Source organism: Sinocyclocheilus grahami, unplaced genomic scaffold (genome assembly GCF_001515645.1).
Source record: "Sinocyclocheilus grahami isolate Dianchi unplaced genomic scaffold, SAMN03320097.WGS_v1.1 scaffold681.1, whole genome shotgun sequence".
NCBI classification, from domain to species: domain Eukaryota; kingdom Metazoa; phylum Chordata; class Actinopteri; order Cypriniformes; family Cyprinidae; genus Sinocyclocheilus; species Sinocyclocheilus grahami.
The window spans coordinates 302,817-315,913 of NW_015505860.1; the positions used below are offsets into that span (position 1 = coordinate 302,817).

The following is a 13,097-nucleotide window of genomic DNA, read 5'->3' on the forward strand; positions in this document are numbered from 1 at the left end:
TATATATATATATATATATATATATATATATATATATACGTATATATATAAACTGTTACGTGTGTAAAATATAATTAATATAATAATAAATATTCATACATATATAATATTATACACACACACATAAATACATATGCATATATACATTCATACACAATGATTTATATCATATTTTATTGCATTTGACACAGTTTTGTCAGGAAAAAGTACTGATTATAGTTTGTCCAATGTGCATGCTATAAATAAATGAATGTTCAAAATCAGTCATTGCTTTGGCCATGTTTGTGGAGCTTGAGCAGTCTAGTGTGAAGCATGAATAGTTTCTCTCATTTCCAAAGAAATATGTTCCCATTCACCATATGGTCTTGCAACGGCAGTGAGATCCATCACAAAGGAATTAGCATTTCCCTCTTCCTGCTCTGGCTCTCCAAACAACTGGATGATAGGCCGCAGACAAAGCTAATCAAACTTTCAAACCAGGACAATCAAACAAGATCTCAGAAAATTAAACTATATCCTCTACAAGGCTTGCTGTATTTTTTAAGATTACAATTGCTATGAACTAACCATAAACAAATGCACAGTGTATGATGCTTAACATCTGTTCCTATTGTATTATGTATGAATCGTTTTGCCCTCACCATTTCAATGGAGTTTTGAGACCTGCGACGGCAGATACGGTTCTTTAGCCTCTGTGTACAGCTGCATCTGTAGTGGTATAAAACAATATTTTACTGTGAAATCAACTTAATCAAATAAAAAAAAAAGCTGTTTACACACAGTACTGTTCAAAAGTTTGGAAGAAGTCTCTTATACTCACCAAGGCTGCATTTATTCAAACAAAAAATACAGTAAAAGGAGTAATATTAGGAAATAATATTTGAATTTAAAACAACTGCTTTGTTTTTTTAAAAAATACATTAAAAAATATAACTTATTCTTGTAATGTCAAAACTGAATATTCAGCAGCCATTACTTCAGTCGTTAGCATGAAATTATCCTTCAGAAATCATTCTAATATTCTGCTTTGATGCTCAAGAAACATTTATTGTTATTAGTTGAACACATTTTTTTCATGTTTTTTTTGTTGAATAGAAAACTCAATAGAATAGCATTTAAAATATCAATCTTTTGCAACATTAAAAATGTCTTTACTGTCACTTTTGATAAATTTAATGCGTCCCTGCTGAATAAAAGTATTCATTACTTTAAAAAAAGAAAATTTTATGATTTTTGAACTTTTGAACAGCAGTGTAATTTAAAAAAACAGGTAATATTGATACCTGAGTATATAAGGCAAAGAGGCCCAAAATACAGTGATAGAAGCCAGAATCAAGAATGCCGCCAACAGTGCTGAGGAATCAATATCAAATAAATAAGAGCAATGGTTATACAAACAACTTCTGCTGTTTTTGTGGTTATTGCAAGAACTTGTTTTTGTTTATCAATAAAGATTCTGTGTGTGTTTTTTGAAGAAAGCAATTAGTCTGTTGCAGTAACTTAAAAGTAAAGGGTTACAAACATGTTCAGTTTCTATGATTTTCTCAGCTTTTAATCTGAACAGCCTCTGTCACCCATGATGTGCCACGAGGGAGCTCTCAAGAATCCAGCAGTGTCCTTTTATGTAATCTGAAACCAGTCTATAGGCGTACAATCAATCTATGAAACCCTAGCCTTGGGTCTCCAATAAGACCATGTACTGAGGCAATATTTTCACAGTGCATAATGGAATGGATCATATCGGCCGTCCTCCATGATACTGACTGCTTAAGGGAAGGTGGAAAACAGGAAGCAAAGATGCATCACATTCCAAGTATTTGGAAGCTGCACAGACGTCTCTGAGTTTTGTGTATACTAGATAAAACTAAAAATCAGACTGAAGTGAGATTAGGAGCATTTGATGTACTTTTTAACATTTTTTTAACTAAATTGAGTTCAACATTGTTACATAATGATTACATAAGGCCTTAATTGGAAGCTCACCATTTATCATCTTTTATAAACAGAACATGGACAAAAGCCCTCACACAGAATATAATGGCTAATCAAATGGACATGCTGCACCCGGTGATCTCAAGCCATTGCTTTTCAATGGGACAGTGGAGACCTTTTTGCGGAAAAACAAACACAGTAAGGACCATTTAATCAAAGTGTGAATACACTTGATGACACAAGTGGAAACAGTGAAGCTGTGATGATACTGTAGTGATGACTGAGTGCAGGAGCCTGGACAAACTGGCCCTGAAATAAACAAACACTGTGTGTACATCCAACACTGTGCCCACTTAAGAGTACCTTAGTGTCATGTTTGTCATGCCTCAGATGTCCTTTAACTTAAGAGGCCAGAGAAACTAATCGGTTGCTAGTGAGAAAATGACTAAATGTAAACTAACATTCTAAAACAGGTACTTTAATCCAAGGGTGTTCAAACTGGAATCCATAATTTAGCATATATATATATATATATATATACGTATATACACTGAACAAAATTATAAACGCAACACTTTTGTTTTTGCCCCCATTTTTCATGAGCTGAACTCAAAGATCTAAGACTTTTTCTATGTACACAAAAGGCCTATTTCTCTCAAATATTGTTCACAAATCTGTACGCAGTGCAACATGTGGCAAATGGTGGTCACACCAGATACTGACTGGTTTTCGGACCCAGGTTTTCAGAATTTTTTTTTTGCTGATCTTAAGTTTTAGGGCTTACAAAGTTAGCTTAAATAAAAAAAAAATATTCTAAATAAAATGTAACAGTATATTAATCAAATTTTAATCTATTGACAGTACAGTAAGAAATAAAACAAATAATCTGCATATATGGGGGTTCATTCTTACGACCTACAATTTGCTGTGCCTTTAGTACAATAAGAAAGCGAATTATTTAGTTTTAGAGGCATGCTATCTCTATAATATCAAACATAATATTTTATGCACACAGTAAAATTGGTCTTTATACCTGAAAATACATAAATCCCTTTTATTTTGGTCGTATTTGGGTGTCCAAGTCATCAAAATGTTTGAAAATCCTTACTGTAATCAAGTTACTAAGCTTTGAGGACAATTACTGACATGTGTTTATTTGTAGTGAAAAGTAATACAATTAATGCTGATCATCACTGTCCAATTATCCTCAGTAAATTATACTACTTTTATTTCACAGTAATTTATGCGACACTAATTGCTTAAGTTGCTTCAGCAACATTTAAAAGGTACTCTAATTTGCACAGTGCGGTCCAAATTTTAATTGGAGTTTAAGGTTAAGCAGACCAATTACTGTATGTTTTGTATAATTTACCAATTGTATTCATCACAGACCCAAGACTGAGGTCAGAGTTTCTATTTTTCAGACCGAGAAAGCCGTGAAATATCAGTCTGGGAAAAAAGCAAAAAAACAATAACGTCATCACTCCTGGTTAGTGCAATTCAATTGAAAACAGACTCGTTTTTCCCCCACTGTGTCCTCATCAGTTCTTCTTAACATCTGCTGATCACTAGCACCATCACTTAAGTTGTGAGAGCCCTTTGGAGCTGCAGTGTAATCACCAGCCAGTCCAGCTAATGGAAGCTCATCATATGCAGGGTGTTTAGTCACACTGGCCATATATCTGACAGATAATTGCTACTTGCCCTTAAAAGTCTGATCTACAACATAATCTGCACTATTGCAAAGTAGACGGCGCATTATGGAGCGTGGTGCTTTCAAAACCCCATTATGCTTTAATCCCTCACGCTCCTCTAATGTATTTCCCACAATGCTCCCCTCCCAGGGCATCTTCCAAAACAAACATGGCAGAAAAGCTTTTCTTTGAGCTGTTTTTTTTTTTTTTCAAGAAACGAGCAGTTTAGCAGATCAATACAGTCTCATCTGACTCTTGGGATAGGAGAAAAGCGCTTTCCTGCTGAACTTCGGAACTCAATACATGTCTTTCTGATGACTTATTTAATGTTTTTAATTACACAAGATGCATACTTACGCAGGTATGCATTATTCGGACTCCTATCCACAGTGAGAGAACAGGTTACATCATTTAGCAGTTCAGACTGCCTCATCCAGAGAGAATAATGGCCAGCTTCCTCAAATGTCTGACTCAGACTAGGGAGAAATAATGTCATCAACATGTAATAAAACACTGATCCATCCATCACATCCTTATAGTCATGATGGTTATTGAATTTTTAATGTTTTGTTTAAAAAGCTTTCACTCTTTACACATCACTAGCATTTTCAGATTTATGAATTTGTTGTTTTCCTGTTAACCATGAATTGTTTGCTGCCTGATTTAAGAAACCTGTCATGTAACTGTCTACCTAAAGTAGCCCAAAAATCAACTCACCTTATATTTACAAAAACCAAGTTGATTTATATTGTTCACCGCCAATATTTTTGTATTTTATGATTGTATTGTATATATAAATGCCTCTTTGAAGCAACATGGAGAGCAAGTTGGAAAAATAAACAATGACATACAAGAGGGTGAAGGGGGCCATCTAGAGGGGAACAGAGTGAACTGCAACTTTTGAACCCATTTCACCTTTTTCATCCCCCAAATTGTTCACTATAAGCCCATATTGATTATCCTGGGAATGACATATAGTGCCCAGCACGTTCTTTGGGGGAGAAGGTAAATCGATAATGGCTCAGTCTGGAAAGGGACCTCAGTATTGATCTTAAAGAAGACTAGACACCAGCCATACGGTGGGAGAGATACTGTGACTTGTCTTATGAAATCAGACACCCCCGACAACCTATTTGAAAAAGGCTCAAACCTGGATGACTGTTTGAGGCCCAGGATGTTTGTAAATATTGCTAAGGTCTCCTCCTTCCAACATCCCAGCTGGGGTTTGTGAGAGGCCCCCCAAGCTTTAATGTTTTAATGGTCTTTTTCATCATTATTCCAGTGTCAGCTTGTTAACCCCAAAATGCAGTGCGATCAATGCATAGTGAGGTATTCTCTAAAGGGCAGCACTAAAGCCAGGCCTCATTCAAACACATGGTCTTAAATAGTCTCAGTGACTTCAAATGCAATCGGCTGCTATTAGTGCGATATCTAGCCTATGTAAGGTCCTTCTGTACCTGATTTAAGCAGGGTTATTGAAAACTCTTCAGTTAAAAAGGATCATTATTTAGAATGATGTTAGTTATAATAGTATAATATATTTATGTTAATTAGCAAGTTGAGGTGTAGTTCAAGGTGATTCTTACCTGCACAGAGTGCCGTTTCCATCCACAGGTGCGATTTTTAGAGTCAGTGTGAATTGTGTGCTCACCACCACAGAAATATTGCTCTGACCATTCCCAACTGTGGCAAGGGGCTGATAAAGACACTGTAGAAGAGGCCGATAGCTGTCATTTAATTGTATTTATTTAATGACATTTTTAACCATTCAAGCTGGCTCTACAGGTTTGTATGAGATATTACATAAAGGTTTATATTGCTCACAAAACTTCTAATGCATTGACGTTCAGCCTGTACATTGTCACGGGTGCTGGTGCAATACAAAGTGCACGACAAAGAATAATCCAACAAGGACTTTACTGATAATTCTGAAGAGGAGTACATCCAAACACAAGCAAATCAACATCAGTAACCGGCAACATAAAGAACAGAACGGGGAGTATTTATACTAACGCAAACAAAGGACTAATGACTTGATCAACAGAACACAGGTGAACACAGGCCCAAACTCAGATAGACATACTGTAAATATATGCCCTTTACTTTGCACAAAGCTTCATTTATTGGGGAAAATCTTTAAAAATACACCATTTAAATTAATTAAACAATTTAACTACATGACATTATAATATAAAACCAATGATAAAATGTTCGGGAAAAAATCCCTGTTATTGCACAAAGCTCCGTTTTTGGAATTACCATTTTATGTGTTTTATAATAATTTTACAACTTTAAATGTATGCAATAATATAAATTAAACATTGAACGACAACACCATTTGATCTAAAGGTATCAAACCAACTGTAAAATATTCAGAATATTATTCCTTATAATGCACAAGGCTTGGTTTTTCAGCTTATGCCTTTATTGTTTTTATATACTGTACTGAATCCATATTGTTCATATGTTTTATATACTGTACCCACTTACATGAATTTATATATATATATATATATATATATATATATATATATATATATATATGTGTGTGTGTGTGTGTGTGTGTGTGTGCGTGTGTGTGTATGTACATACATATATATATACATACATATATGCATGTATGTATGGTCTTCCAGTTTAATATAATGAAATGGGTTCCAGGACTGTCTAAAAAAATTTAAAGTTCAGTACTCTATATAAAAAACATCAGACTAATGAGCTGAAAAATATACAGTTGGTGATATCTTTATCTTAAATGGGGTTTAAGTTTCATGGATATAAATGGGTTCAGTACTGTCAAAAAAACAAAACAGATTAATAATCTGAAAACCGAATCTTGTGCATTATAGGGAATACTATTTAAAGACTTTTACAGTTGGTTTGATAGCTTTATCTGAAAGGGTGTCACTGTTTAATGAATTTAAGTAGGTACAGTATATTAAACATATGAACAATATGGATTCAGTACAGTATATAAAAACAATAAAGGCATAATCTGGAAAAACAAACTTGTGCATTATAGGGAATAATATTTATAGATTTTTACAGTAGCTTTGATACCTTTATCTCAAACGGTGTCAGAGTTTAATTAATTTAAGTGGGTACAGTATATAAAAAATGAAAAATATGGTTTCAGTACAGTATATAAAAACAATAAAGGCATAATCTGAAAAACCAAGCCTTGTGCATTATACTGAATAATATTCTGAATATTTTACAGTTGGTTTGATACCTTTAGATCAAATGGTGTTGTCGTTTAATGGATTTATATTACTGCATACAATAAAAGTTGTAAAATTATTATATAACACATAAAATGGTAATTCCAAAAACGGAGCTTTGTGCAATAACATTTTAGTATTGGTTTTATATTATAATGTCACGTGGTTAAATTTTTAATTAATTTAAATGGTTAAAATAATTTTTTTAACACCCCCCCCCCCTAGAAATTAAGCCTTGTGCAACGTAAAGGGCATATATTTATGTCTATCTGAGTTAGTTTGGGCTCAAAATATAACAGCCGCAAAGAGTTTAACTGGCAAAAAAAAAAAAAGAATGTCTAATGAGTCAAACGTCAAACTTCACCGCCGTAAGATGATTGACCAAAGATAGGAAAGATGGGGACATGTGCTAGATAAAAAGAATAAAGAACACAGCGAGAAACTGCATGTATGAGGATGATACTTCATATTCATAAAAGGCACAAATCACAATGATCTGTATCCCAAACATGTTACGTTTAGTAAATGTAGAAAAGAAGAAGAACATAAATGATCTTGATCAAAATAATATTATCTTAGGTGAAAAAGCAGAGGCAAAAAAATAAGGACTTATCATGTGTGTGTGCGGCACTGGACGAATCCTTTTAATTAAGAGGGATAATTTCCTGTTGTACCACATTCTGTCGGGCATATTAACATTAAACGGCACGCATTTTTCCTGAACAGATTCTTGCTATTAGAAGTCATTGTTTTTTATCCGATCTGCATGATTGTTTGACAAGTTCTTTCATCTGTGTCCAGCTTGTACATATTATACTCTCTCACTGTCTGGAATCTCAAACACATTCCTACTTTGGTCAGGCTTTTGGCAGGGCAGCCCAACCGCAGCAGCAAGAGCAAGGATCATTAATATTCAATAGTACGTGCTGACGTTACCTGGCAGCGTCCAATCACGCAATAGTTAATATTAATTAGACGTCCCTTCACCGTTGTAGGATTCGTAAACTCGCGCTCTGGACTCAGGTTGAAATCAATGAATCCAGCTGCTTGCACGAGACAATATCAGCTTTACACGCACAGCACCGACACCATGGTAAGAAAAAAAACATATAAAAACCTTTTTACTTTTATTATTCTTATCGTACGTGGATTAACAGCCACTTTGTGCATAACTCTCAAACTTGCAAATAAATGCATTACATTGCCACAAACGAAATGCCTCAAATATATTGGAAATGGCTGGGCAGGTATGGTGTTATTTTTTATTTTCACATTCAATTATTATTATTTTTAATCTGACGTTTTATTGTCTATTATACGATTTCCATTCACTTGAACTAACAATTTTTAGACAATCGAGTAAAGGACTTTTTGCCGATTCCGGGTTTTGCCATATAACCCTGTTCGTGTAGATTTTAAAAGCATATTCTATTGTGCGCATGTTGTCATTAACATATTTCGCACTGTTAATCTTTTTAATAGAACAATCATGGTTTTACTTCGCTTTCTTTTCGAGCCGTGTCTGTTCGTGCAGCAGCATTAGTTCTGCAGATTAGACTGTTGCTAAGAGACCTGTTGATGTCAGTCAGCTTTATCAGTGTTGGAGCTTCATTATGACTGACGTGTTTTGCATCATTTGCACAGGCATTCTGACGCAATATTACGGTGGCCGAGAAGTGCAAAACAAATCACAATTTGAGATTTGAAAAGGGAGGGAAAAAAGTTTGGCAAAAGGCAGGATCGAACCCGGGTCGATCGCGTCTAAAAACCAAGGACACACCCTTTTCCATCTGCGCCACTGGAGCTGATGTTTTAAAGCCACTTATAACTAAGTATAAATAGACACTCCATATTTTTTTTTGCTTAGTAAAGGCAATTCATACAATACATTTAAACTGAGCTACTTTAATACTATCTCCGAACTTTCTACCACGACTCTGCTGTTCTTCGGCTGGTTCTTCCTGTATACGTTGATTGACAGATGTCTCGTCCAGTCAGCGGTGAGTAATCCCAAACCAATGGCGCTGTCTCAAACTATACCTACCTCTTCCAGTTTGTCTGATTTGTCTTTGTGTTTTCTGACTTGTTAATTTGTTTTTTCTGACTTGTTATAATGTTTTCTGAATTGTTGTTGTGTTTTCTGAATTGTTATTTAGTTTTTTAGACTTGTATTTGCGTTTGTAATTTGTTGTATTGTTTTCATAATTGTGATTTGTTTTGCACTTCTCGGTCACCGTACAATATACTGATGGTTCAGTCTAGGACAGGGGTGCCCAACCCTGCTCCTGGCGATCGACTGTCCTGCAAAGTTCAGCTCCAACCCTAATCAAACACACCTGATGCAACTAATTAGGGTCTTCAGCATCACTTAAAAATTAAATCCAGGAGTCTTTGATTAGGGTTGGAGCTAAACTTTGCAGGACAGTCGATGAGCCAGGAGCAGGGTTGGGCACCCCTGGTCTAGGACAATAGTGTGTGGATAGGACAAAAGAAAATGCTGACACAAATCAACTTACTTTCCCTTTCATTCAATTAAAAGTGCACAAAATTTATTACAAAGTTTTGCACAAGCCTATATAAAAAGTCTATATTTTCAGGTCAGTTACCTTTTTATAAATGTATATTTTAATGTCTTATTGTAACACGTGTTTAAAGCCCATGTGATCTTTGCTGAAAGGGCAAAAGGGAAGAGTTAAGTAGTTTAGGAATTTCATTACTCCAACCACCACAGGAATGTGGTGGAAGCTCTTAAAAAAAAAAAAAAAAATACAAGTCATCATTGTTTCCATATGGGCTTCACAACAACCAATCACAGTGCTTTTTTTCCGAAACATCCCCCTTGGAATGGTTGTTTAAGAGTGTGAGTGTTTGCAAAACTGTTCAAATGTGTCTGTTCTATTAACAAGTAATGATTATATCTAAGTATGTTCAATATAATTATTATAATAATAGTTTAAATAATATATTTATGTACAGTGCTGCTTGAAAGTTTATGAACCCTTTACAATTGTCTATATTTCTGCATAAATATGCAAATATTTATTGCGAAAAATGACCCAGTGTTACATTTCTGTGTGGTGCAAAAGTATGTGAATCTTTGCTCTCATCTGGTGTGACCCAATTTTGCAGCAGTAACTGCAGGTACAGTTTCTTGTAACTGCTGATAAGTCCTGCACAACATCTTGTATTAGTTTTAGCTCATTCCTCAGTACAGAACCACTTCAACTCTGTGATGTTATGGGTTTCCTCCTATGAACTCTTCAGCTCCTTCCACAACATTTCAATTGAATTAAGGTCCAGACTCTGACTCGGTCATTCCAAAACATTAACTTTGTCCTTCTTTAACCATCCTTTAGTAAAATGACTTGTGTGCTTGGGGTCGTTGTCTTGCTGCATGACCCACTTTCTCTTGAGATTCAGTTCTCGGGCAGATATCCTGACATTTTCCTTTAGAATTTGCTGGTATAATTCAGAATTCATTGTTCCATCAGTGATGGTAAGTCGTCCTGGACCAGATGCAGCAAAACAAGCCCAAACCACGATACTACCACCACCATGTTTCGCAGATGGGATGAGGTTCTTATGCTGGAATGCAGTGTTTTCTTTCTCCAAACATAACGCTGCTCATTTAAACCAAAAAATTATATTTTGGTCTCATCTGTCCACAAAACATTTCTCCAATAGTCCTCTGGCCTGTCCACATGATCTTTAGCAAGCTGCAGACGGGCAGCAATGTTCTTTTTAGAGATCAGTGGCTTTCTCCTTGCAACTCTGCCATGCACACCATGGTTGTTCAATGTTCTCCTGATGGTGGACTCATGAACATTAACATTAGCCAATGTGAGAAAGGCCTTTAGTTGCTTAGAAGTTACCCTGGGTTCCTTTGCAACCTCACAGACTATTACACGTCTTGCTTTCGGAGTGATCTTTGTTGGTCGACCGCTTCTGGGGAGGGTAACAGTGGTCTTGAATCTCCTCCATTTCTACACAATCTGTCTGACTGTGGATTGGTGGAGTCCAAACTCTTTAGAGATGATTTTATAACCTTTTTCCAGCCTGGTGAGCAACAACAACTATTTTTCTGAGGTCCTCAGAGATCTCCTTTGTTCGTGCCATGATACACTTCCGCAAACATTATCCGACTTTGATAGATCCCTGTTCTCTAAAGAAAACAGGGCAGGCAATGACACCTGATAATCATTCCAACTGTTTGAAAACACCTCTGAACAGATGGACTCTAATTTCACCCTCAAATTAACAGCTAATCATAGAGATTCACATACTTTTGCACCGCACAAAAATGTAACACTGGGTCATTTTTATCAATAAAGAAATGACAAAGAAAATATTTTTGTCTCATTTGTTTGATTGGGTTCTCTTTGTCTACTTTCAGGATTTTTGTGAAAATCTGATGAAGTTTTGGGTCATATTTATGCAGAAAAATTGACAATTGTAAAGGGTTCACAAACTTTCAAGCAGCATTGTATATACACACACACACATTATTAAAGTTATTAGAAATTATTATAAATTAAAGTAATAATAAGTTAATATAACTGAACACAACAAAAACATTTCACAATATTAGTTTTTACTGTATTTTTTTATCTCTCTGTGTGTGTGTGTATACACACACACACAGACTACATACTACATTTTACTCTCAGAGATGGCATGATTTGACACGTTCTTACAAAGTACACAAAACCCACATACATGGGATTGTAGAATAATTTCTAACAGAACTGTTTTAAACACTCAGGCTGGGAAGATCCAGACTCTTACTATGGAGGAGAGGGAGCACCTTCTGCCCATGATGAGAAATGCTCAGTGGGTGGAGGAGGTGGGGAGGGATGCCATTTACAAAGAGTTCCTCTTCAAAGACTTCAACCAGGTAATAACTTCTTTAAAACTGACAAGAGAGACTAAGGCTATAAATTATAGTTATATACTTCAAAATGCATATACATGTGGCTTGCATCATACTTTTATGTACTGTGTATGCACAATGCTAGGACATGCTCTTTCCCCTTTAGGCTTTTGGGTTCATGTCCAGAGTAGCACTACAGGCTGAGAAAATGGATCATCACCCTGAATGGTTTAACGTGTATAATAAGGTAAATAGATAATACGGCTCATCAGTGTACTATTTTGTAATACATTGGGGGCCATGGCTGTGGGTGCAGTAGTGTGCTTTTTTAAAATATTATAAAATAAATGATTAATTGTAGAAATTATTCATATTTAATAATAAAATATATTGTAAATAATATAATTTAGAATATATATATATATATATATATATAGAGAGAGAGAGACTAATTAATATTTTTAAATATAAAAGTTTCAGAGAAGAAACTAATTACATTTTGATGATTATGAAGACATTTTCCTTTTGCACTGAATAATTGTCAACAAAACTAGGAATGTGTTTTAAAGAAGGTCAATTAATGCAGTTAATTTTGATTTCATGTTGACTGTATCCTGTCTGCCCGTTTTCTCTCTGATAGGTTCAGATCACCCTCAATACTCATGAATGTGGAGGACTCTCACAGCGTGACATCACCCTTGCAACCTTCATAGATCAGGCCTCTGTCCTCTGAATGGACCCTCTCACTTGACAGCTCGTCAGTCGACCTCTGTAGCCTGTAAAACTGGACCAAAAATATTGTGAAACTTCATTTACCACAGTTATCACCATATCAGTTTTGACTGTGTGTAGTCTGCCTGTTACGCCTAATATTTTCCCAAAAAGTATTAATGGAACAGTCAGGAGAAATTTCATCTTTTAAATTATTTTACATTCACAATACATGTACTACAGATCAGAGATGAGAATTGCTAGCACACTAAACAGACTGGTCAAGCCCTATTACCTTACTGTGTTTTATGGCTTAGTGTTTTTTTTTTTTTTTTTTTTAAGAAGTAAATATATGGTGCCTTTATTTTCATTTGATGTGACCCAGCGATGGCATGGTTAGTGCCTCGGTGAATTGTATTAGACTGAATATTTGCCAACTTTGGCACTGTGAAATCAATTAATCATCTGTCAAAGCACTTGCCTACCGTTTAATCAATGATGTCACAAAAACATGTTGAGTTTAAAACATGCGCAGCAGCTCTGAAGAATGGAAAAAGAACGCAGAGCCTCATGTCGAACTATAAGGGCTGGCTTATACGGAATTTTACATAGAAAAATAATGGAAAAGCAGTGCAGTAAATGCAAAAACAAGTTCTGTAAAACAGAGAA

General features: G+C 35.3%; 2 protein-coding genes across 2 annotated transcripts in view; one reads left to right on the forward strand and one right to left on the reverse strand.

The window, feature by feature from the left end:
• Window positions 1-5,485, reverse strand: part of LOC107559314 (heparan-alpha-glucosaminide N-acetyltransferase-like) — a 30,920-nt gene extending 25,435 nt beyond the window's left edge. The window contains exons 1-5 of the mRNA XM_016243084.1: window positions 5,451-5,485; window positions 5,213-5,353; window positions 3,984-4,102; window positions 1,284-1,353; window positions 642-708 (exon numbers count right to left, since the gene is read on the reverse strand). Coding sequence (XP_016098570.1) covers window positions 642-708; window positions 1,284-1,353; window positions 3,984-4,102; window positions 5,213-5,353; window positions 5,451-5,485 — 432 coding nt within the window. The remainder of the gene's footprint in view (window positions 1-641; window positions 709-1,283; window positions 1,354-3,983; window positions 4,103-5,212; window positions 5,354-5,450) is intronic.
• A 2,346-nt stretch (window positions 5,486-7,831) lies between these two features.
• Window positions 7,832-12,755, forward strand: LOC107559335 (pterin-4-alpha-carbinolamine dehydratase-like). Its single transcript, XM_016243117.1, has 4 exons — window positions 7,832-7,940; window positions 11,610-11,741; window positions 11,884-11,964; window positions 12,358-12,755. The coding sequence occupies exons 1-4, from the start codon at window positions 7,881-7,883 to the stop codon at window positions 12,448-12,450; spliced, it is 366 nt and encodes a 121-aa protein (XP_016098603.1). The 5' UTR covers window positions 7,832-7,880; the 3' UTR covers window positions 12,451-12,755.
• Window positions 12,756-13,097: the final 342 nt, after the last annotated feature.

Excerpts from the sequence above, each read along its gene's own strand:
- LOC107559335 (XM_016243117.1), top strand. The coding sequence starts at position 7,881 with ATGAATCCAGCTGCTTGCACGAGACAATATCAGCTTTACACGCACAGC. Across the intron at positions 11,742-11,883 it reads TCTTCAAAGACTTCAACCAG|GCTTTTGGGTTCATGTCCAG; the intron begins GTAATAACTTCT and ends TTTCCCCTTTAG. Across the intron at positions 11,965-12,357 it reads GGTTTAACGTGTATAATAAG|GTTCAGATCACCCTCAATAC; the intron begins GTAAATAGATAA and ends TCTCTCTGATAG.